The following is a 26,116-nucleotide window of genomic DNA, read 5'->3' as shown; positions in this document are numbered from 1 at the left end:
ATAAAATACACAGCAGGCAAACTAGAACGTTTTGCAAGGTGTCATTGGGAAAGCGGAGAGCCTGCCCAGTGATTTTTAGCACGAGATATATACTTGAGATATAGATGGATATAAAGTCACATTCACAGCATGTGTGTTTAACATTCCTACAAGGTGTTCCAAATGAGAGACTGACATCCCAGAGTGCTCCCAGGCTGTTAAATCAGCAACACAAAAAGCGATCTAAATTTAGTCCAGGGAAGAAGCATCAACTTGAAGGTTGCTTAAATTAAGAGTCTGGTCCCCTTTGGCTTTGCTCTGCCCTTTGTCAACCCCAACTGTCAGCCCTAATGGATGTGAAGTTCTAAAATGTGGTCCCCTTAACATATTCCAAGTACAACATTGAATAAACTACTGCACATCCATATATATCAATACTGGGTGGTTTGCCAGTGCCTTCCCCAGTCATTACCGTTTACCCCCCAGCAAGCTGGTTACTCGTTTTACCGACCTCGGAAGGATGGAAGGCTGAGTCGACCTTGAGCCAGCTGCTGGGATTGAACTCCCAGCCTCATGGGCAGACAGCTGCCTTACCACTCTGCACCACAAGAGGCTCCCTATGGAAGGTGTATCTGTGGCTTTTTTTCTTTTAATGCAAGGGGGCATGGCTCCTGGGACTTGTCTTGGAACTGGTTAACGCAGTGCCTCTATACTTGATTTGTATTTGATCCCTCACTGGGACCTACCCCTCTTAATTTATCATTTTTGGAACTGGTTAAGGCAAACTGTGCTATTTTAGCATTTTGCTATCCCCCACCCCCCTCCTGGAGCCCAATTCTGAGCTTTGGAAACCTTCCAAACCTCCCCTTTTGGCCCCAAAGTTTCCCAACCTATTCTTCGGACATGTAGGAGAAGAAGAAGAAGAGTTGGTTCTCATATGCCGCTTTTCCCTACCCGAAGGAGGCTCAAAGCGGCTTCCAGTCGCCTTCCCTTTCCTCTCCCCACAACAGACACCCTGTGGGGTGGGTGAGGCTGAGAGAGCCCTGATATCACTGCCCGTTCAGAACAGTTTTATCAGTGCCATGGCGAGCCCAAGGTCACCCAGCTGGCTGCATGTGGGGGAGTGCAGAATCTAACCAAGCATGCCAGATTAGAAGTCCGCACTCCTAACCACTACACCAAACTGGCTCTCTGGCTGTATCTGGCTGTGGGTGTACAGTGACTTAAAAGGAGGTCTTCTCTCTCTCTGCCCCCTTGGTGCCTTTTCAGCTTCTCCAGCCACATCACCATGTTCTAAATCGTGGCACCAAAATCACAACATTCTGCCTCCATAGAGATTTGTCCACCCCCTGAAGATTTTTGTGTCTAGCTTGGCATTCCCCGACTGACCCTGCTGACTGTTCACCTGGCAATGGCATCGTTTCTTTTTCTACGTGCATCTTTCCGCTTGTTTTAATGTTCTCATTCTTTGCGGAAAGGCAGTTTAGGAATAAAACCGGCTTGGAGCCCCTCCACACTTCAAAAAATAGAAACATCTGCCAGGAAGTCATTTTCCACATTGCTCCCCTCCAGAATGGGATATTCTCTCACCACTGTTATCGTTCCTGTATCCTCCATAGACTATCAAGTGATTTTTTTTAAAGGACTTGTGCATTGCAAATGCATCATTTGTGACTGAGAGTTGGGAAGGGATGCTCAGCACCTCTTGGCTGACAGAACAGCTCCTTTGGGAAGAAAGACTGGTCCTTCATTCAGCCAAAACCCTGATCCCTGTCTAGAGAATTCTCCAAAAGCACTGTGGTTCTTTGATCAAAATGAAGTACGGACAAATCAAGAGGTTACTGTCATGGCCTTGGCAGGAAGTCATGCTGGGGGAGATGAGAAAGAGCAGTTTACAGGGAGGAGAGACCACAATCCTTTAAAGCAGGGGTAGTCAACCTGTGGTCCTCCAGATGTCCATGGACTACAATTCCCATGAGCCCCTGCCAGCGTTTCCAGTTACTTCGGCTTCGGGTTCCATCTGTGCCCTCTTCGCCCCTCCCTTTATGAGATTGCTAGTGGGAGGAATAGATTGATTGTTGCAATTGGGTTTTTTTCCCCACCGTATCTTTTCTTGATTTGTGATTGGATTTCTGTGTTTTATGTCTGGGGCTTTAAGGGAAATTTTATTGGGGATTTAATTCAGACTGTTGTAACCCACCACGAGCCATAATAATAATAATAATAATAATAATAATAATAATAATAATAATAATAATAATAATAATAATAATAATAATAATAATAAGTATTATTATAATACCTACAATACAAATCCTAATGCATTATGTATTGGATGCCCCTGCCTGTTGATTAAAATGATTTACTTTGTGTAATCCACCTTGAGCCCCAGAATAGGGCAGACAATACAAAGAGCTGGGTTTTTATACTCCACTTTTTACTACCTGAAGGAATCCCAAAGCAGCTTATAAACACCTTTCCCTTCCTCCCCACAAGAGAAGTAGGTGGGGCCGAGAGAGCTCTAAGAGAACTGGTCTGTGAGAACAGCTGCAAGAGAACTGATATGTGGGAACAGCTCTAAGAGAACTGTGACTAGCCCAAAGTCATCCAGTTGGCTGCATGTGGAAGAGTGGGGAATCAAACCTGGTTATCCAGATTCAAGTCTGTTGTTCTCTAACCACTTTACCATGCTGGCTCTCATGACTATGATACATAAATGATGCCAATAAATACATGAAAAACCTCTTCTCCCCCTCCCCCTCACTATGATCCTTAAAGCCCAAGAATTAAATAAAAATCCCCAGAACAGTAGAAAATTGACACAATCATGCTCAACAATTATACATTCCTTTATGGCTCCTTGGCTAGGGTTACCAACTCTGAGATGGGGAATTCCTGGATATTGCTCTAAGTGGAGTATAATGCTGTAGACTCCCCACTCCAAAGCAGCGTTTTTCTCTAGCTGGACCGGTCTCTGTTGCATGGAGATCAGCTGCAATTCCAGGAAATGAACAGGCCCCTCTTGGAGGTTGGTAACCCTGCCTTGGCATGTCTGGGTGGGAGCTGAAGCGGACTCATTCTTTGTGCCTTCAGCCTCAACCCGGCAGACAGAAAAGGTTACAGAACAGCATGAATCTTCTCACATGCAGGGCATCTCTTAGGAAGCCGAGTCACCCAAAATGAGTGACTAAAGTTAAATCAAAGAGAGTAAATTAGCAGGTCTTGAAGTACCACTTAAATGCACTCCTTAAAAAAAAAACTCTTCCCTTAACACTTCTATCTTGAGAGCACTTCAAAGAAGTCATTTTTGAAGAAATTAGGGAGCAATTTGGCAAAAGTGAAAGAACTCCCAACGATTTAAAAACCAAATGCAGAAAAAGACCAAGAGAAAACCAGGAGAGATTCCAAAAAGTTGTTTCCTTTGTGGAAAACTAACCTCTTTATCTCTCCCTTCTGTGAAGGCATGGGGAGATCTGTGGCTGTGACAGTTGAAGCATTACAAAAAAGGACCAAAAACGTCTTTGTGATTTTTACTCCCAAACGGTCCAGCTTTCCATAGATATTCAGCAAAACCACAGCCATTCAGGACACATCTTGTTCCAAAGATGCGACACCAACTGCCTTGCCAAGATAAGAACCTGGGTCCCAGGCCATTGCCAAGGCAGTACTCCCCCAAACCCAGATAAACACACTCTGAAAAAGAACAAGTCAGTAAATGCGGTGGAGAGGTGAAATTATGGAAAGATCAGCACCTCCGCAGGACTGGACCGATAGGCCGATTGTAGTCCCAAGATCTCGTTCCCCCACAGTGAACAACCAAATGGTGATATTCATAGAATCATCGAATCATAGAGTTGGAAGGGCCATACAGGCCATCTAGTCCAACCCCCTGCTCAACGCAGGATCAGCCCTAAGCATCCTGAAGCATCCAAGAAAAGTGTGTCTCCAACCTTTGCTTGAAGACTGCCAATCATAGAATCCTAGAGTTGGAAGGGGCCATACCGACCATCTAGTCCAACCCCTTGCTCAATGCAGGATCAGCCCAAAGCATCCTAAAGCATCCAAGAAAAGTGTGTATCCAACCTTTGCTTGAAGACTGCCAGTGAGGGGGAGCTCACCACCTCCTTAGGCAGCGTATTCCACTGCTGAACTACTCTGACTGTGAACATTTTTTCCTGATATCAAGCCTATATCGTTGTACTTGAAGTTTAAACCCATTACTGCTACAACCCATTGTAGCCATCTTACAAAGTTCAGATCTCTCTCTTTGAGAAAATGGCTGCTGCGAAAGCTCTGGTAGCGGGTTCTAATCTGGAGAACTGGGTTCCATTCCCCACTCCTCCATACGAAACCTGCTGGGTGACCTCGGCCGATAACAGTTCTCTCAGAACTCTCAGAGATTGTAAGCCAATTTGAGACCTCTTAGCATAGAGAAAAGTGGGGTATTGAAAAACCCTCTTTTTCTTCTATGGCATCACACATCCTCATAGTTATTGCTCCTCTCTAAACCCCACCCTCCTTATTTTCCAGCCCTGAATCTTCAGGATTCAGGAAAAAAACGGCCACTTTGGAAGGTATACTACGTACAGCATTAGACCCCACTGAAGTCCTTCCTCTCCCCAAACCCCACACACCACAGGCTCCACCCCCAAAATCTCCAGGTATTTCCCTACTCAAATGCAGCAACCCTACCTTTATGAAATGACAGGCCCAGGTGTGTTGCTGTGTCGGTCTGAAACAGCAGAACAAAATTTGTGTCCAGAGGCATCTTTAAGATGAACCAAGTTTAATTCTGACATAAGCTTTCATGTGCATGCACACTTCTTCAGATGCACATGGACACTTACATCCAGATTAAACTTCATTCGTAATAAAAGTGCCACGAGACACAAACTTTGTTTAATGGCAAATGGTTTGCTAGTGTCAGCGTCTTGAATGCAAAGGTCTCTTGGTATGAGTGAAAGGGTAAATGGCTGATCTTCCCTCCCACCTGAATGTCCTTGTCTCCTCCAGGAAGAAGGTCAAGAGACTTTCCTCTGGGCTTTTTAGGAGCGTAAATGGAAATCGGTAACAAGCAGAAATGCTGTTCCACTTGCCCAGCAGGATCTTTGTAGCTGAGCCATTATTCGGGTGCTAATTTATTCTTGCTTTAGGATATACTAACTGATCACTAAGGTATTTCTTTCTGGCCTGTGCTTGGGGAAGTAACAGTTGGCGAAGGCCTTTTATTTTGCAAAATGGCTTTCTTATATTAGGCTTCAATCTGCCACCAGATGCTCCTGTGTTGAAAATAAGTTAATGCTGGTCTTTGAAAGAGAAAAGGCAAAGAAAAATCCCCTTCAAGTTGTTAAAGATGTTGTTTTGTTTCCTAACAGAGGGTGTACTGGGGTATGTTTAACGTTGGACAAGGCAGCCAAATTCTCCTTTCAAAAACGCGCCTCTTAGGATTGACTTTCATTTAAAAACATGTTTACAGTCTCTCTCAACAAGGCGGTCCCCCAAGGTACCATACAAACTACATTCAAAATCATCTGAAAATACAAACCGTTACTGAATGCACAGTAGGATAAAAGTTAGCAGAAGACATAGAATTGCCAGCTCTGGATTGGGTAATACCTGGAGATTTGGGGGGAAGGAGACTGAAGAGATTGGGATTTGGAGAGGAGAGTAACTTCAATGGATATAATGCCATAGAGTTCACCTTCTAAAAGCCATTTTCTCTAGGGGAACAGATTTCTGTTGCTGGCAGATCAGTTGTAAATCCCAGGATATCTCCAGTCGGCATCTGAAAGTTGGAAACTCTAAGTAGACAGCAATAATCTCACCAACCTTGGAGTCCACAAGTGCTCCAAGATCTCATTCACACACACTGCTACCCAGTAATGTATCTCCCATCTGGTCTGCGTGCTTCTAATTTTTGTGACCCAGATGTAGAACTCTGTACTTATCCTTATTGAATTGCATCTTGTTCTCATTTGCCCACTTTCCCAGTATGTTCAGATCTATTTGGGCTACATACACATCAGATACATCAAGCAAAAGACAGATCCCCCCCATTTGTTGGTTATCCGTTCCTGGCCTCATTCATTCATTCATTCATTCATTCATTCATTCATTCATTCATTCATTCATTCATTCATTCATTCATTCATTCATTCATTCATTCATATTTATATACTGCCCGCCTTGAAGGGCGGTTTACATCAAACAGGAACGATATAAATAACTCAGTTTATAATAATACAGTAATAACAGTCTTCCCCAAATCAGGCTACTGCCTTCCCATTACAGGAATAGGATTCCTGTGTGCTATAGCAGTTTGTCCTTTAGGCTACAACCATGGAGACCCAAGCTAAGATCCTTCTTCAATGAGCGCTGAAGTCACAAAGATGACCTTGGGCCAATGGCACTCTGTCAGCACCATCCGCCTCACAGGGTCCTTGTGACATTAAAACGAACGTGGGAAGAATCACATCTATCACCCCAAGCTCCTTGGATGAAGGGTGAGATCAAAATGTGACAGATAAAAAGGGACCGTATTTTTCTTTCTTCTGTAGTTAATCTAAGACTTCAACTTTTTAAAATGCCGTCTTCCAGGTAATCAGGACAGATATCTCCTAGGGCTTAAAAGACAGCAGTGAAGATCCCTGTCAGATCTCCCTTTGGACTTCACAGACCTAGAGCTACAGCAGAAAACCTAAAAAAAAAAAAAGCATCATGTATTGGAAGGGCATCTTATTCTGATTCCCAACTGCACCCTGGCATCTTTCCTTTTGTTGTTAGCACCAGTCAGTGTTCTTATTGCGTTGTATATTATTTTGTAACATTCCAGCGGAACAAGAGAGAGGAAAAGCCGTAGCTGTCAGTTGGTATTAATGCAGGAAATAATTGCCCCCATTTTTAACATAACCTCCTGTGTAGGGAGAAGGAGTTGTTTGTTCAACTTCATTAGCACATTAAATAATGGCCAGAACATGGCCTGATAAACATCAGATTTATTGTCACATCTGAGGCACGGAGAGGGTAAAATATGGGATGGCTTCTTAAAGAAAAGCAGACAGTGGGGCTTTGCTTCTGTTGGCAGAACTATTTGAGGTGGAAAAGGGGGGGGATAGAAAGCCATTGCGGTGTAATGGGTAGACCTAGGTCCAAAACCCCAACATAAAAACACAAGGAGCAACCTTGGCCCAGTCACTCTTGTTCAGCTGTAACTCATAGGATCACTGTGAGGATACAATGAGGAAGCAAGAATCATACATTTTGTTCTGGGGTTCGTGGAGGACAAACGCCATAGATAGAAGAGTTGGTTTTTATACATCACTTTTCACAATCTGAAGGAGTCTCAAAGCAATTTACAATTGCCTTCTCTTCCTCTCCCCACAGCAGACACCCGGTGGGGTGGGTCAGGCTGACAGAAGTGTTCTGTGAGAACAGCTCTAACAGGACTGTGACTTGCCTGAGGTCCCCCAGCTGGCTACATGGGGAGGAGGAGGGAATCAGACCCAGCTCTCCAGATTACAATCTGTCATCCTTAACCACTACACCAAGCTGGCCGCTATACTAAATTTTGTTGTTGTTAGGTGTGAAGTCGTGTCCGACCCATCGTGACCCCATGGACAATGTTTCTCCAGCTATACTAAATAGTTATCCACAACTGTCCAATCACAAAACAAATTCACTGTATTATTCATAGCCAGGTCCAAGTCATGTGGAAGCCCCATGAAGGTGCCTTATGCTGAATCAGACCATTGGTACATCAAGGTCAGTACTGTATACTCAGAATCCTAGTGGCTCTCCGAAGTCTCAGGCAAAAGAATTTTGCACCGCCAGTTTCCTGATCCTTCTACCTGAGATGCCAAGGATTAAATCTGGGACTTTCCACATACCAAACAGATGTTCTACCACTGAGTCAGGCTCCCCTCTGGAATGGAACCATTACAAGTCTTCTACTGCATCAGACCTTGAGTCTGTCAGACTGAGAGTGGCTCTCGAGGGTCTCAGGCAGAGGTCCTTCACAGGAATTGAACCTGGGATTTTCTGCATGCCAAGCAGATGCTCTACCACTGAGCCTTGTACACACAACATTATAGAACTTCCAGAATTGTTTAGTATCCTCTGTAGCCCTCTCACCGATCAAGTACTACTAATGTCCTTGTTCCAAGGAGAACTGTATTTAACTCGGAAGGCTCTTCTCCGGGGATTCATTCACCCTTCAGTTCGCATCCATTTTAGAAAGCCAAGAGGATGCTTGTTCTCTGGATTGAACCATAGGGGGAAACACACACACTCAGAAACACATATTGTCACATGACAGGTTAAGACAGATCAGCAGCTGTGGAGTACAAATCGGCAAGCGGAACAGAACTTGGCACCCACAAATATGCCAAAAAGGCTCGCAGAGAGCCACATTCACAATTACCCAAATAGCCACAGGACTATGGTATGACCCATGCGCTGGCATGCACCCGTACAATAATAAGATATCACTATTTTATCTGCATATCCCCTTGGTTGCATCCATGAGATCTCCCAGGTTCGTCATTTCTATCAGGCTCTGTAACTTACCTGGCTTCCAGTCCATCCACCAGCAGCTGTTTCAAAGTGGGAAGCACAAGCCCCACTGGGCAATGGCCTTGCCCACTTTCCTGATATACGAGGCAGGGCCCCATGGGGAATGAGGCTCAGAAGAGTGGGAAGTGGCATGACAGAGAGCCACGAGTGGGCCCCGAGCCATTAAGTATCACAAGAGGTTTAGGGAAGGCAAATGGCATCATTCTGAATTGGTGCCTCCTCTCACATAAAAAACTGAAGATCCCAAGCTACCATGCAAATAAGTGCAACATCAAAGTGTGTTTATTTATATTATTTATAGCCTTCCTTTCTCACTTCGGCTCAAGGCAGATAAATATCAACGTGACACGGTGAATTATGCAAAGATTCCATAATGGGATCCTAGTTTCAACGAACTATGCACAGTAGTATAGATCACAGGCCCTAACATTTCTTTGGAGTAATTTTGTGGATAATTTCGTACACTGCAAGTCTATTGTACATGTGATGCAATTCAGAGCATTTTGTAAAAACTAATTTTCCCCCCATGGATATAGCTTGCAAGCCGCCATCAAAGTAGGATGGGTCAGAGGAGCCGTCATCCGTCACTTCCCGAAACAAATGAGTCTGCAGTGCTCTTTCCTGCAAAAGAAACTGACTCTGGGAAGGCTGTCCTGAACTTCCCACTGAGGATGACTAGATTCAATCTATTTTTGTCCCAGAACATAAGAACATAAGAAGAGACCTGTTGAATCAGACCAAAGGTCCATCTAGTCCAGCATCCTGTCTACACAATGGCCAACCAGTTCCCCTGAAGGGCCTACAACAGGTCATAGAAGCCAAGACCTTCATAAAAACCTAAGAAGAGCTCTGCTGGATTAGACTAGTGGTCCATCTAGTCCAGAAGCCTGTCCACACAATGGCCAATCAGTTCCCCTGAAGGGCCTACAACAGGTCATAGAAGCCAAGACCTTCATAAAAACCTAAGAAGAGCTCTGCTGGATCAGACTAGTGGTCCATCTAGTCCAGAAGCCTGTCCACACAATGGCCAATCAGTTCCCCTGAAGGGCCTACAACAGGTCATAGAAGCCAAGACCTTCATAAAAACCTAAGAAGAGCTCTGCTGGATTAGACTAGTGGTCCATCTAGTCCAGAAGCCTGTCTACACAATGGCCAACCAGTTCCCCTGAAGGGTCTACAACAGGTCATAGAAGCCAAGACCTTCATAAAAACCTAAGAAGAGCTCTGCTGGATCAGACTAGTGGTCCATCTAGTCCAGCAGCCTGTCCCACATAGTGGCCAACCAGTTTCTTTGGAGGGCCTACAACAGGGCAGAAAGGCTGAGGCCTCTTCCCCTGTTGTTTCTTCCTGGTTCTGGGATTCAGAGGCTTAGTGCCTCAGAATGTAGAGGCCCCCCTCAGTCACCATGGCTAATAGACACTGTTAGACCAATCCTTCATGATTCTATCTCCTTGTGAGAACATACAAATAGCCAGAAGCTCCTTCCATGCTAAAATCCATTCATCTTTAATTTTGGTTTAGCATTGCGGAAACTTCCCAACAGCTTTTGGCTCATCCACTGTGTATCACCAATGTCCATGTGTTCAGCAATACCTAGAACATGCTTTCTCAGCCAGGGTTTTGTGGAACCCTGTGGTTTCTTGATGGCCCTGGAAGGGTTCCATGAATAGGTGGGAGTTAATTAATATCTATATTTTAAATTTGTTACACATTTATTGGGTGATATGAACATATACCAGAGGCGTAGAGGGGGTGGGAAGGGGAAGGGCCCTGGGTGGGTGTGTCCGCAGCTCTGCTTCCCAACCATATGCTGCTAATTGTGCTACTTCTGGGGTTTCTTAAAGCCTGAAGAATGTTTCAGGGGTTACTCAACGGTAAAAAAGTTGAGAAAAGATGACTTAGGGTGTCAGATGAGGATCTGGGAGATGCAGGTTCACTCTACCATGGAAGCTGGCTGTGTGACCATGAGCCAATCATACAATCTCCACCTGGCCTACCTCCCAGGGTTGCTGTGACCATTTTTAAAAATGGAAGAAGAAACCAATGTAAGCCACTTTTGGTCCCCAGTGCAGATATATGTGGGATATAAGTAAATAAAATCGATCTTGGAATTATTGTACATTAGGATTTTAGTGGAAGAGGAAATGGTGTGTTTTACCAATATGTACACAAGTTCCTAAGAGCCTCTTGTGGCGCAGAGTGGTAAGGCAGCCAGCTTTGCCCATGAGGCTGGGAGTTCAATCCCAGCAGCCGGCTCAAGGTTGACTCAGCCTTCCATCCTTCCGAGGTCAGTAAAATGAGTACCCAGCTTGCTGGGGGGTAAACGGTAATGACTGGGGAAGGCACTGGCAAACCACCCCGTATTGAGTCTGCCATGAAAACGCTAGAGGGCGTCACCCCAAGAGTCAGACATGACTCAGTGCTTGCACGGGGGATACCTTTACCTTTACCTTTACACAAGTTCCTGCACACTATCAGACATTTATACATAAAGAATCTTGATTTAATCATACTTTCCACTTTCCACACAGAGGAGTATCAGGCATTGAAAGGAAAAAGGCTAACAGAGTTGCTAGAGCATTTAATAAGTTCCTTAATACAGAAAAGCCTGGGCAGGTATTTTACATCCAGTTGGGAGCCAAGAAGGAAAATCAAAACTAAAACCAGATCTTACTGGCAGCTATTGCAGCTATTTTAAAGTACAAATTGTGTTATTGGAAATCTGAGTAGTCCTATCCGATTCCTGTTTGTCTAGACAGCCATTTAAGCAAACGGATCATGTTCTAACCTGAGTGAAGCAAGGATGACCTGAAAGAGCATTTAGAAAGCCATGAATGGCTGCTGGGTTGTTTTCCACAAACGAAACGAGCCGGAGTGTTGGTTACAAAACATTATTGCTAATAAAATATTAACCTTCCAGCATGCGGCTGTTGTCAGTAGAAAATAAAACTCATTTACTTCGGGGAAGCTGCCCATGAAAATGTTGCAAGAGAAAAGATTAAGGATGGGGAAGTGGATACATCATAACACTTTATAGCAGGGGTAGTCAAACTGCGGCCCTCCAGATGTCCATGGACCACAATTCCCAGAAGCCCCTGCCAGCATTTGCTGGCAGGGGCTTCTGGGAATTGTGGTCCATGGACATCTGGAGGGCCGCAGTTTGACTACCCCTGCTTTATAGCAGTTTGACTACCCCTGCTTTATAGCATATGGATTGGCTTCAAGGCGGTAGCCGTGTGGGTTTGCAACAGAAAAGCAAGATTCAAGTACAATAGCGCCTTAAAGGACAACTAGAGTTCCAAGATATAAAATGTTGAGAGTCAGTATGGACTGGTGGACACCTTGCAATAACTCTGCAACCCTTTCCCCTTGTGGTTGCATGAAGATCTGTTCATTTTAATAAAATGGACGCCAAAACTGAAGGCCACGTAAGAATCTAGCAAAAATCTGCGATCCACTCTATGACCAATTTTGCACGGCGGCTGCTATGCCGAGCAGCAGCTGCACCATTGCGGCGGGGAAAGATGCCCCGCCATTCCCCATGTATGCACGGGGGTGGGGTTCCCGGCGTATATTGACGCCATGGTGTAGCACGCACACACGTGATGCGCGCTAGGGCCTGCAAGCCAGGGATGCTGCCTGGCATGCTACGGCAGGGGCAGAGGGACGCCCCTGCTGGCTTCGCAGTTCCACAGAGCTCGCGAGGGACACCTAGGGACACCGTAGGTTGGGGCCAGGTGGAACAAAAGGCCCAGTGCTGTCAACTATGCACAGCGCTGGCCCACCCCAGCCCCTGCTGGCGCTCACAATATCCCGGGGACCACGGAAGTTCCCACGTTCCAATAATGCAGGGCTTCTGTGGCCCTGGGCCAGGCCGAGCCAGGCCATTCCCGCACTGGTGGCAGGGGCATGCACAATCGGGGATTTTCCCCAATGCCCTGCCGCTGCCAGCGTGGGCATTCTGGCCCATGCATAATGGGTCTATCAGCTGCTTTTCCAGCATCTAAAGTACAGAAAAGCTGACTTAATTTCTTCCTTACCAATGACTTTAATGAAGTTAGCAATTGTTCTTATATCTGTAGTAATAGAACAACTAGATATGAAGCCAGTCTGGCCAGATTAGATATATTTACTAATTATACCCTTCAGATGGTTTGCTAGTCCAAATGACAAGATTTTGTAATCTAGGCTTGTGGGACGATAGCTCACTGAGATCAGATCTCTTGAGGGTTTAGAGCTCATGACAATTCCACCCTTTGGCCATGTTTCTGGGACAAGCCTGGATTGAAAAAATATCATTGAAGGTTTGCAGCAGAGCTATCTGTATTATTTGCAAAAAAAAGTTCTTACAAAACTCTGGGGTAAGAACCTCAGACCAGGCAGTTTACCCAGTTTAAAGTTCCAGATCGCCATTTCTTCTTCTTGCAAAATTATCCTTTTATCAATTCCTTTTTAGAATTAAGGGACCGAGGGGGAAACAATTCTCTGTGTCTACTTCCTTATCATCATGCAGCATTCTATTTAAAAAATCATCAGAAAAGGTGGGGGATAAATATTTTAACAAGGAAATAAATATTTTAAGAAACAACTCTTTATCTGGTCCCCTCAGTAATCTTTTCTTATAAAGTACAGAATCCCAGGCTCTTTAGCTTTTCTTTAGATGAAAAGGCCTCCAACCACTCCACGGACTTGACTGCTCTCTGTGGTCTGCATTGGATCAAGAATCCAGTGGAAAATCATTGTAGGGATTTAAAGAAGGGGCATCATGCAGCAAGAACCATAGCAGAGGTGCATGACTTTGGGTCACTCATCTCTATTTAGCGCTCCATCACTGGAATGTTACAAGTTGCCATCTTCAAGGTGGGAGATGATCAGAATGTGGACATTGTCAGCAGAAAATAGATCAACAACTTGGCTTGGCAACAGGGAGCCAAACGAAGAAGACCCAATGATGCTTTAGGATGCTCTGGGCTGATCCTGCGTTGAGCAGGGGGTTGGACTAGATGGCCTGTATGGCCCCTTCCAACTCTATGATTCTATGATTCTATGAACAATAAAACCAAGGCTTTGTTGTGAAACAAATACCTGATTGCTTCTGGTAGGGCACTTTGACAGTTCTTCAGGTTAGTTATTTGTTTTAAGGGGACTGGGCAAGACTCCAGTATACAGCATTACATTATTAAACATCTCAGCTCTGGCCTGGTTTCAGCACTGTTGATTGCAGGATCTCGGTGGACAGCTCCCTGCTCTCAAGCGCTGAAGCAAAGCAGCTCCTTTGGTCAGCTTGAAGCCGCCCCATCGAAGAAAATTCCCAGGGAAGGCATAAATTGTACAGTTGCCAACTGAAGCCTGCCCCTGCTTGATACTGAAGAAAGCAGACTCTCTTGGGTTAAAACGATGGGCACTGTTCCTTTGGGCACCCCAAACCGCCCTGAGTCATATGGAAGAGCGGTATAGAAATCTAATCGATAAAAATAAAAATAAATACAAATTTCTCTCTTCTGCTTGGCGTATAAGTAATCACTCGGTGTGTGCTCATCCATAATATGCCCCACTTTATCACAACAAATCCTTTAAAGGCTTACAAGATTGTAGGACTACAAGACCCATGACACATTGCAAGAGACAGTGAAATACTCCATAACTGGGAGAATGTAACAGGAATGAGATGAGATTGTAAAGGAAGAGAGAAACAGGTAATATAGAAGGCGGAGCATAAAAACAAGCCCAAATCGTAAATATGTTCAGAAGGGAAAAAAGGTTCAGGACTGAACTCTTCATGGGGTTTATGCATCTCTAGTTCTTACAAGAACGAATGCCTGATTAATATTTCTTTAATCAAGCTAGGTTTATTTGTTTATTTGCTAGTTTTCTAAGCTACCCCTCTCCAAAATGGTCTCAGGGCAGCTGATAATATATATGTAGCTAAAAATCTTGAATACAATAATAAAATATATAAAACCCTAAAAATGTACCTGTTAAAAATTTCTTTCATTAAACCCTAAACTGTAGACACTCGCTCTGTCAGTACATATTCCCAATGAGCCAGCAGATGGAATTCATACCACCAATGAGACATACAGAAGAAGAGATGGTTCTTATATGCTGCCTTTCTCTATCCAAAGCACTCTCAAAGATGCTTACAATCTCCTCTCCCTTCCTCTACCCACAACAGACACCCTGTGAGGTGAGTGAGGCTGAGAAACCCTGATTTTACTGAAGAAGAAGAGTTGGGTCTTACATGCCACTTTTCCCTACCTGAAGGAGTCCCAAAGCAGCTTCCAATCACCTTCCCTTTCCTCTCCCCACAACAGACACCCTGTGAGGGAGGGGAGGATGACAGAGCTCAGTCTGTCTGATATTACTGCTCAGTCAGAACAGCTTTATCAGTGCTGTGGTGAGCCCAAGGTGAGCTCACAAAGCCAGCTTGTTGCATGTGGCAGAGGAGCGGGGAATCAAACCCGACTCGACAGATTAGAAGTCCACACTCCTCACCACTACACCAAGCTGGCTTTCTACAGTAGGTGAAATATCAGTTTCTGGCCCAGTTTAGATGGGAGTAAGCAGCCCAGGCAGAATTCCAGGCTGGGGGCTTGGCAGGGGACCGATCCAGATTGCAAGGGTACAGCCCTCAGCCTCAACAAGATGCCTGGTGGACGAGCACCATTTTGCAGGCTCTTGGAACTTTGGGAGTTCTGTTAGGGCCTGGATCTCTGCAGGCAGCTCATTCTAGCAGACTGGAGTCAGGGATGAAAAGGCCCTGGCTCTCGTTGGGACCAAGACTACCAGCAGATTGGGACTGGCTGAGTGGAGTGCTCTTTAGGAATAGGCTGCCTAAGGAGGTGGTGAGCTCCCCCTCACTGGCAGTCTTCAAGCAAAGGTTGGATACACACTTTTCTTGGATGCTTTAGGATGCTTTGGGCTGAGCCTGCGTTGAGCAGGGGGTTGGACTAGATGGCCTGTATGGCCCCTTCCAATTCTATGATTCTACGATTCTACGATTCTACGATTCTACGATTCTACGATTCTACGATTCTACGATTCTACGATTCTATGATTCTATGATTCTATTCTCTTTGGGGCTGTATACGGAGAGGCAGTCCTTCTGTGAGTCCATCAGAGCTACCGTTTTGCTTGCAATGCTGTCAGAAGATTTTATAGTTTGAAAATTGGTAATTAACAATTTTTCGTAAAGAATTAAATGCACACACGTGCACCACCACCCCCCATATCAGGATGAAGAAAGTATGCAGGGGAGACAGCAGCAGATGGAAGAAAGTAACCTTTCCGCAACCCCTGCGTCAAAGCTCCATCTCTGGTGCAAATGCCTTTGTGCTTGCAGCAATGATGAATGCACAGTGGAGAATGTCTGCCATGCAGATGCAATCCTGCTCGCTCTACCTTGGGGATGTGTCTGTGCAAATAGGCCAGTTCTGGCGAGTCCAACACTTGGTCTGCTTGAAAACCCCACCGAGAGAGAATCCTTATGGAGAAATTGCACGGTAACCTTATTGACAGATGCTGAGCGAAGAGCTGATTAATATTCATCACATCTTAGAAGATTAGGTAAGCCATTGGCTAGAAACTTGAGAGCAAAACTAAGCCTGGGTCTATTTAGACTTGCAGATTTGTCATAATTTCCATTCTTGCAGAGGGAGAAAGCACCATTCATCATGGCCCTTTGTGTCAACATGTCAAAACAAACTGGGTGAATGGGCCCCTTGCATCCTAGCAGAATGCTAAACTACAATCAGCTAACTTACTGTTAGTTGATAATATTGATCACTGGGGGTTAAGGGAAGCAGCCTTTCCAGATGGTGCTGCATGCCCCCTCCCCCAAATAGGTACTGCTAGATCTATGCCTGCTCAGGTGTGATGTGTGGAATGTTTTTGTCCAATGCTGATTGGCATGCCAGTAGCAACCTTCTCTTGGCAAGCATGATCTGTCTACGGAGGGCCATGCCCTGATTGTATCCAGGGCCTAGTCTGCACACCATAGATAATGCACTTTCAATGCACTTTAGAAGTAGATTTTCCTATTCCGCACAGGAAAATCCAGCTGCCAAAGCACATTGAAAGTGCATTATCCTATGTGTGCAGAATGGGCCCTGGTTAGACTACTACATGGTAGTAGACTGTTCAGAAGCTTCCATCAGTGCAAAAACAGCAGCAAAATGATGGGAAGCTAATGGGAATACTTTACAACACTGCTGTAAAAGCTGTGCAGACTGCCTAAGTCACTTATGGTTACAAGCACAAAAGCACTGGGAACTCTCTCTAGTCATAAGTGTTCCCTAATGGGGTGCCAACGGATGCCATTGCACTGAACGATGTGTTTTCTGTGGCCTCCCCTGCCATCTTCCCCAAAGCAAAGAGCCAATTCTATCTTCCTCATTGGAGCAGAAGATCTCAGAAGGCCTCACCTTATGTTTCCAGAGAATACCAATTTAGAAACAGTTGCCTTTGTTGTAACCTAAAGTTTAGCTTGGATTCTCCTAGTGTTTTTATGACTGGTCCAAGTAACCATTTCATGGTTGGTCATGCTCCCATGACAGCTGCTTTGTGGTGACACCTACTCTCTGTTCTCAAATGTGCAGGAAAAGCCAAAGGCTCAATAAAGCTGGGAACCCCAACAATAAAGTCTGGGAGTAGTCTACAATTCTTGATAATCTTACCATCAAGGAAGTTCATTTGCAGAGGTCTGACCTTTATCTTCCTCTTGAAAAGGGCCTTTTCAACCATGGGATCATTGGAAGCCTCTGGAAGTCTAGCTTTTCCCTGAATACTGCAGTGGGATTATTCTAGGGGCTGGGTTTCTTCTCACCTATGCTTGCTGCCAAATTTTATTCCATCCAATCCGCCATTTTTTTGCTTGTTGACATTCACATCTGAGCTCAATATTGTTGTTAATCAAAGCTATATTTAGTTAGACAAAAGTTAGGAAGCTTGCATACAAAAGCTTATACCTTGAATAAAACTTGGTTGGTCTTCAAGGTGCCCTGGACTCAAACTTTGTTCTGCTGCTTCAGACCAACACAACCCCCCCCATCTTGCCCCCCCCGAGCTCTCTTTCCTCAAGGAAGCCAGAACTCCAACACAAAGATGGATCATAACAGCTTTGCACTCAGAGATGCAGGGAATAGTAAAGATGAAACAGGCAGAGGTCTTTCTAGTCATCTATGATGTGATCCTTTTAATGGGAGATGCTGGTGATTGAACCTGGCACCTTTTGCCAAGCAGTAGTTCTACCACTGAGCCACAGTCCCTCCCCAATACAAGATAATGAATACCAAGTGGCCCATATAGCTCTGTACTGAACACTCTGACTAGCAATGGATGCCTTCCCCCAACATTTACTACCAAAATTATTGAATGTTTGTAGGTACAACATGTGTTCTCACCACCAAGCCATGGTTCCTACTTTTACCTGTTCTCATTGAAACCTCCCGCAATGGGGGCAATATGACCCTGTACAATCTACCAGTCTTGTGGCAGCGTGATATTCCCTTTGATTTGGCAGCAATGCTTTCTTAATTCCCAAACTGGGTGTCTTTCACTGGGGATAGCGAAACCTGAATTTGGGAGTTTCTGCATGTGAAACCCTCCCTTAAATATTAACAGATGATGCAAGCAAATCAAGTAAGATGCATTTGCAGAAATGTAGCCGGTTGCTCATGCATAAGTCCCAGTAGTCAATCTGTCCTGGGGTACCAGACATGGGCAATTACTCCTGACTTCACATCTATCAGCAAAATCCATACTTTTTTGGTTCCTTGACTCCGATGAACTTAAGAGTGTAATTCCGCTTAGGATGGCTGTAGATGTGGCAGTCTCCACTTTCCACATTTGCGGTTTTCTTTACGAAAAAAGGCTTTGACATGGATGGCCCAGGCTAGCCCCCTCTCACATCTCAGAAGCTAAGCAGGGTCAGCCCTGATTAGTACTCAGACTGGAGACCACCAAGAAAGCGGGATCTCCTGCTATGCCCAGGCAGGAAGTGGCAAACCACCTCTGTCCCTTTTATGCTGTGAAACCCCTTCGTTTGTGGGCATACATTGGCTGCAATTCAATGGCTCTTTCCACCACCACCATCAAAAAAAAAGAGAGACATTATGTCAGTTCAAACAATAAAGAAAATCCAATTTCTGTTGCATTCTACTGTACGCGTAAAGCGCCTTTCAAAAGAAAGATGTCCCATCTTCTTCAAGTGAAGGAAAGCCAGACTCAAATGACAGGCCTTCCTTACTGCGATCATGGCTGTAACAAGAGGTGTCAAAAATACACACACAAGCTCGTCCTGCACCATTCTTTTGAACCTCCTCCTCCGCAATGCCGATTCTCAGCTCCCCGAATGTCATCTCTCCCCCTACCCCTCCGTGTGATCATGCAGTCATTTAACGCTCGAGGGAAGAATAGAGGAAACTCAAGACGGGCGTGATGGGGGAAGTCAACGGTGGTGGTTTTACAAGCCATGAGCCCAACTGCCTGGAAGTCCCTCAAGAAACAAAGCCATTAGACAAAAATTGCAGCCAGTCATCCTGAGCGGGTCTCAACTTGCAAATCTACAGGGAGCCCTTGGGGGGGGGGAGGGGGGTAGCTTTCTTTGAGTAAGTATTTAATTAGGTCTCTCACCTAGATTCCTTACAGCAGCTCCAGCCACATTCCTTCATCCCACGCAGCATCTTTAGAACTCCCACTCAACATCTCAAAATTGATGGGTTTTAATGGTTTTAATTATGGGTTTTTATTGCAATTTTTATCTTGTAAACCGCCATGAGCCTAAGGGAACGGCGGTATGAAAGACTTGTCTGAGGTCAAGTAGCACAACTATCTAACACCATGAAACTCCAGCTTTATTTACACAAATGACGGGGAATTTGATTATTTTGCATTTGCAGTATCTGTACCTCATGGATTCTGGACAGCTTGCAGAAAACGCTGGTCCCGTTACCACCTCCATCAAACACATGGGATATCAGAATCTCAAGTGGTCAACCAGGTAAGACACCAAAATACTCTAAAGCAAGACATGAGAAATGCAAAGAAAGCTTATGCCAACCATCTCCCACACTCTGGCTCAAGCACCAGCAACCAGGTCTGTTTTAGAAACCCAGCAGATTCAAATGAGGGCCTTAGGCCCCTGAAGTAGTGACGTTCTGATAGGCATTTAACAAGGCTTCTCCATGGAGTATGATTCATGCAGCAAGCAGCTGGTGAAGCATGCAGCAACTCCTGAGGCTGAATAGGCATGTCCTCCAGGCTTTCTATGCACCCACGCATCTTGCGTTACTAGGCCTCAGGTGGAGAAAGTGGCATGCGTGCTTCACTCAGAGTTGGTCTTGAACAGACACACATTCCAGTGATGATATTGCTAGCTTGGTTCCCAAGGCTGAAATGGCAGAAGACAGAACCCATATGCTTCCATCAAAGTGAAGACGAATGTACTGTGGATTTGCATCCAGCTCATGGTGACCCTATCCCACAGGGAGTCCCATGCAAGAGACAAGGAGTGGTTGTTTGCCATTGCTTCTTCCTGCATAGCAACCCCAGTGAATTCCTATTCAAATACTAACCATTGCTGACCCTGCTTAGCTTCTAAACTCTGACAAATTACCTTAGGCTGCTGCACCAAACTGAAACTAGCAGAAATGTCTTCCCTACTCCCCTCCCCAGCTGTTCAAGGGTCTCCTGACCCCACCAAATTATTATGCCTAGAGCTCTCACCAGGAGCACCTGCATGAAGTCACCTTCTCGCTTCCTTCAAATCCCTCCTCAAAAGCCACCTTTCCCAAGAAACCCTTGGCATCATCCCTAAATCTCAATCTCCTCTTGAAAAGCCTATGTAGCCAGTATAAACCCATAGTCTTTCCTTGCTTTATCCCTGCCTCCACATCTTCTCCATCCTTCATTGGCTCTCCTTTGCCCAGTTTTGGAAAGTAAGGATGGATACATGAACACATGTATACTGAATCAGACCATTGGTCCATCAAAGTCTACCGACTACTCATATTGACGGGAGCTCTCCAGGGCCCATTCTGCACACATAGGATAATGCACTTTCAATGTGTGCTGGCAGCTAGATTTTCCTGTGTGGAACAGGAAAATCTACTTCTAAAGTGGATTGAAAGTGCATTATCCTATGTGTGCGGAAAAGGCAACAGTCTCAGGCAGAGATTTTTTACATCACCAACTGCCAGGTCTCTTCCTGCCTCAAGGGATCATGGTGTGAGAAACACTGCTGGGACATGGGGCAAGGCTATTGGGTAGTGCGCGAGGTCCTTTCTCATCAGGAAGAGTACTCTGCCTACCAATGGAAATATAGCAAAACCTTCTTCTCGCCGTTAAGGGCCTCTTGTGGTGCAGAGTGGTAAGGCAGCAGACATGCAGTCTGAAAGCTCTGCCCATGAGGCTGGGAGTTCAATCCCAGCAGGCGGTTCAAGGTTGACTCAGCCTTCCATTCTTCCGAGGTCGGTAAAATGAGTATCCAGCTTGCTGGGGGGTAAACGGTAATGACTGGGGAAGGCACTGGCAAACCACCCCGTATTGAGTCTGCCATGAAAACGCTAGAGGGCATCACCCCAAGGGTCAGACATGACTCAATGCTTGCACAGGGGATACCTTAACCATGTTAGCCTGAAAGACTGTGCTTGGCAGGCATCTTTTAAGGGGGAAAAGGAGATAGCAACTCCATCTGAAACATACATCTTCAGGCCAGAAAAATGGCTCAAGAAGAGCAGAAGTACCTCCTCCCATTGTCCCCCATGGTTGTTGGCTCCACCATGCTTCTCCATGCCTTGCTAGTGGGTCAGACATGACCTGGTGCTTGCACAGGGGATACCTTTACCTTTACCTTCTTCTCGCCGTAGCAATAGCAAGACAAGTTCTGCATGGCCAGTTAACTTGCAATATTAAATGACGTGAACAAATAGCCTTCAGGCTTTGTTCACTTGTGCCTTGCAGCGCAGGAGACAATATGGCCTTGGGCAAGAGAGATGCCTGCCCATCTTAGCCGCAGTGACCAGCCACCCAGAATTTGTACCACAGGGAGATATAGGTTACAGCATTTAGCATGTTAAATGGTGCTCCATAAACGGCCGGGAAAGAATTATCATTGTATCAAGGCTGGGAAAGAAAGAAACCCATTGAATGCAATTACTCCTGAGAAAGTCAGTTTTACCCTAGTGTCATTTCCATGCTTGCGCCAAATTCAACAAATGGCAGAATACCACCATAACCTCATATACCCTTGGTTGCTTTCAGTGAAAAACCATTTCATCGTCAATGCTGTACCCAAAAAATAAAGGGTGGGTGGGAGAAATGGTATCTCTGATATCTCTGATCTTTGATAGGCCACAAAAGGCAAGAAGGGACAATTCCATAAGTAGAGTTTTCCCCGCCAAAGAAAACCATTGGGTGAAGAGGATCTTGGCTATGGTGGAAGTGGAGTGGCCAAGCTGTGTCTCTCCAGATGTTCACCGACTACAATTACCTGCCAGTGTGACCAGTTGGCAGGGGCTCATGGGAACTGCAGTCCATGGACATCTGGAGAGTTTGGTCACCCCTGAATAACAATAATTTCTCAGCCCTCCAAACTTGCATTTGCTTGAAGAGTGCCATCTCACTTCCGATAGGAATCGAATGGCACCTTAAAGATTTTGTTTCAGCCTAAAATGCCACGGACTGGTCCACAATTTCAGTCTAGGGAAACTTAGACCAGAAATAACATCTTTCTAACCTTCAAGGGTGCCATGAAATGCCCGTTTGTTTCTTGTGGTGAAAGACTGACATGGGCAAAAATATTTGGAATGCTATTTTAGATTCCTACAGGACGTCCGTATGTCTTCACTCAACAAGATACCTTACCGCTCTGTCTACACAGAGCCCAAAGCCCACACGAAAGTTGGTGAAGTGATTATATGCAACACCCAATAAGATTTTCTCCCACATCATGTCCCAACTTCAAAGCCCTCTACAGGAGATATTAAGAGTTATGATCAAGGAGCAAACTTGGTGGGGAGGGGGGTGAAGGCAGATTAAGACAGCAAAGAGGGTCTGTCCAGATTTTTGGTTGTATAGCTCCCCCTCACAATGAAGGACCATCATAAAGGCGGAGGTGGGGGGGGAGTTCAACTAGAACCCACCCGAGAAAGCCGACCTACCATTGAGCTGCCGGTAGACGATGTCTTCTAGAAGCGAGAGCCGCTTCAAGACAGCCTCCTGGATAGGGTTAACGGCATGGACGGTCAAATTGGCCACATCAGCCCGGGGATGGATTTCATGGAAGCCGTCTCCGCTCTTCACGGTGATGGGCCTGCACTTGGCCAGGAAGAGGACGAAGCCGGCCACGGCGATCAAGTTTAAGATCAGCAGGACTTTCACTCTCCTCAAAGAAGCCATCAAAGACCATCCCAAGTGGGAAGAGACGCAGCGCTTGGGTGACGGCGAGGTCTGAGCGGCGTGAGGACCCGCTGGCCAGCTCCTGGGCTCGAGGGAAAGGAGACGGCTGGAGGGGAGGACACATCCCCCAACCGGTCTGTCCTTGGCCGGTCTCCCTCCCCCTCTCTCTCCTGGGCCTCAGCTGGGCTTCTCGACCGCTGTGGGTGACGGGGGGAAGCGGCTGCTCCGGGCAGGTGACTCTTTGGAAAGGCGAGCAGGACCTGCAGGGCTCCAGCTACGAGAACAGGTGCCTCGGATCCCGGCAAGAAAATGAGTCATTGCTCCTTGCAAAGACCATCGAGGGGGGAGGAAGGGGAGCCGGCAACTCAGTCAAGTCTCAACTGGTAGCGGAACCGTCGCGCTCCCGAGTGCTGCTCCCCCCACCCACCCCCCTGTCCCTCCAGTGTCTGGGAGAAGCGAGCCGCTCGGACTTGCCTGCAAACTCCGGACTTCAGGGGTGGGCGACGGTCAGATCAGTCCTGAGCGTTGGGATGCGCGGGTGCCCGGCGAGTCTGGAAAGGGAATCTTCCGCGTGAATATTTGGAGAGGGACAGGCGAGAAGAGGAGAAGAGGGGGGGGGGGGGCGGTTTTTTCCTCCCTCCCCCCTCCCTTTTCAGGAAAGCCTGAGATCGCCCGGCTGCGAGGAGGGGAGAGGGTCGTGACGGGAAAGAGCTAAAACACCCACCCCCTCCTTGTTTCTTGAGACGGCTCTTCGATTCCTCCGGGCAAGTAGTCAAGAAGGGCGGGGGGGGGGGGGAGGCAGGAAAGGGAACGAAGAATCGGAGGCACAAAGTCCAAGATCCCCCTTCGAAGAAGGAAATGGAGAGAGAGAGAGAGAGAGAGAGAGAGAGAGAGAGAGAGAGAGAGAGAGAGAGAGAGGCGAAGGGCCAAAGCCCCCTCCTTACAAAAGATGCGCCGGGTCGGGCTGGCAGCTGCAGAGCGGACTAGAGTGGAAATTGACCAGCTTCGCTCGATGAAACTGACATTGCGGTAAAAAAAGGAAGAAGAAGAAGGCGAAAGCAGGTGCGACCCCCGCCTTCTTTCCCCACCCTCTTCCCAGCCTCGGCGAGCCGGCAGCCAGCCTGGATGGGCGCTCCGTTCTCCCAACACGTCTCTCCCCCCGGCCGGGGCTTCGGTGCAGCGGCGTCTCTCCCCGGTGCGCAAGAGGCGTCTAGATGGTGGCGAGGCTGGAGAAGCAGAAGCAGAAGCGGGGTTGGGTGAGGTGGGGGGGAGAGACCCGGGAAATCAGGTCATCGTGGCCTCCGCCTGGCTCTTCCGAGGGACCTTTCGGGGCCCGAGCTGGGCGGAGAGGCCTCGGATGCCGCTCCCCGCGCGGGAGCTCCTGCGCGCCGTTCCCCGGCCCTGACTTCCCATAGCCGCCGCGGCTGCCGCTGCTTCTGCCGCTGCTCCCGCGGCCGCGATTGGAGCCATCCGCTGGAGCGAGCCTGGAAAATCCCCCCTTTGCATGGCTTCAAGGAGGCGTTGCAAGGAAAACCTGGGCTGGAGAGGACCAGAGGGGGATTGGGGGGCAGGCGGCGCCGCCGGGGTGAGGGGCGTGAAAGAAGGGCTCCGGACGCAAAGATGGATGCTCGGAAAGGGTAACTAGCCGGGCCAGGGGGCGGGAGGGGGCCGGAAGGCGACGGATTTCTTGACGCCGGCCCTATCTCGAGGACTCAGGGCGGCTCAGGAGCCCGAAAGAACCGGCGATCGCAGCCCCCACGCGGGCGGTCTGGCCGATTCCCAGCTAATATTTATTAGGCAGGCAGGAAAAGATGCGCGCCTTAGCGATGCTCACTTTAAAGGAAAGGTTGACATCATTTCACAGCAAAGGGAGGGGGGCGTCTGACAGAAAGGTGCTACAGCCTCCCCCCCCGATCACACGGCGTTTCTTTCAAGGACTCTCACGATTTCTCCTGGCAAGTGGTCCCGAAGGGGGAGAGAGAACACCAGGCCCTCAAGATCTCCCTCTTCAAGAAGAGAGGGGAAGCCAGAGAGGGGCAGATAGCAAAAGCCCCTTCCCCAAATTGCCTGGCACATAATGCAAAGTGCCAAGAACAAATCAAAGGTATAGACTCCTCCTGTCTGCAGAGTGGAAACCTATTTGTCAAAGGGTTGGTGGGGTTTCCTTTTTCTGAGCCTCCCCTATAGGAAGCTCTGCTCCCTACAAATGAATGGAATCAAACAGGAAAGATGGGGGGGGGGGTTCCTGTTCCACTCTTATGAAACATGTGAGGGGTTCCTAAAATTCTGTCACCTTTCTTCTTTGCCCAAAGCACTGCTGACTTCTGGAACTCCCTGCCACTAGATGCGATTACATCTCCTGGTTCTAAAAGGTATCCCCTGTGCAAGCACCAAGGCATGTCCAACGCCCTCTAGCGTTTTCATGGCAGACTCAATACGGGGTGGTTTGCCAGTGCCTTCCCCAGTCATTACCGTTTACCCCCCAGCAAGCTGGGTACTCGTTTTACCAACCTCACAAGGATGGAAGGCTGAGTCAACCTTGAGCCGGCTGCTGGGATTGAACTCCCAGCCTCATGGGCAGAGCTTTTAGACCACTGCCTTACCACTCTGCGCCACAAGAGGCTCTAAGAAAAGAAGAGTGGTGGTTGCCATTTTCTGCCTCTGCTTAGTGACCCTGGGCTTCCTTGCTGGCCTCCCATCCAAATACCACACAGGGCCGACTCTGCTTAGCTTGTGTGATAGATTATTTAGATTATTTCCCGCCACTCCTGGCAACCGTCTTGTGGCAGGTAACACGGTAAAACCCCACATACAATAAAACCCTATTAAAACCCATGAAAATTAACATTCCCCCAGCATAACACAGCATGGTGCTAAAAAATAAAAAACCCTCCCACAACAGCACGGCTGCCAGTAGGGGCCTCAAAGTGACTACATCAGCTGGACACAAAAATGATGTTCCAAAGTAAGGTGGGGTATCTTCCTTAGGGGGCCCATCCAATCTTCTCCCTGCACCGGTCTCCCGCAGCACCCACAGCTCTTCCGGGAGCTCATTCCACCAGGTAGGGGCCAGGACTGAAAAGGCCCTGGCCCTGGTCGAGGCCAGGTGAGCTTCTCTGGAATGTCCAGCAAGTTGGTACCTGCAGAGTGCAATGCCCTGTGGGGGGCA

General features: G+C 47.0%; 1 protein-coding gene across 1 annotated transcript in view; it reads right to left on the bottom strand.

Annotated features, from left to right (window-relative positions):
- The window catches only part of GALNT17 (polypeptide N-acetylgalactosaminyltransferase 17), a 187,133-nt gene extending 162,406 nt beyond the window's left edge, over window positions 1-24,727 (bottom strand). Inside the window, exon 1 of the mRNA XM_077311239.1 lies at window positions 22,710-24,727. Coding sequence (XP_077167354.1) covers window positions 22,710-22,947 — 238 coding nt within the window. The 5' untranslated portion in view covers window positions 22,948-24,727. The remainder of the gene's footprint in view (window positions 1-22,709) is intronic.
- Between the last annotated feature and the right edge of the window lie 1,389 nt (window positions 24,728-26,116).

Source organism: Paroedura picta, chromosome 15, assembly GCF_049243985.1.
Source record: "Paroedura picta isolate Pp20150507F chromosome 15, Ppicta_v3.0, whole genome shotgun sequence".
Lineage (NCBI taxonomy): Eukaryota > Metazoa > Chordata > Lepidosauria > Squamata > Gekkonidae > Paroedura > Paroedura picta.
Note: the sequence above shows the minus strand (reverse complement) of the source record. Positions and strands in the feature narration are given on the sequence as shown.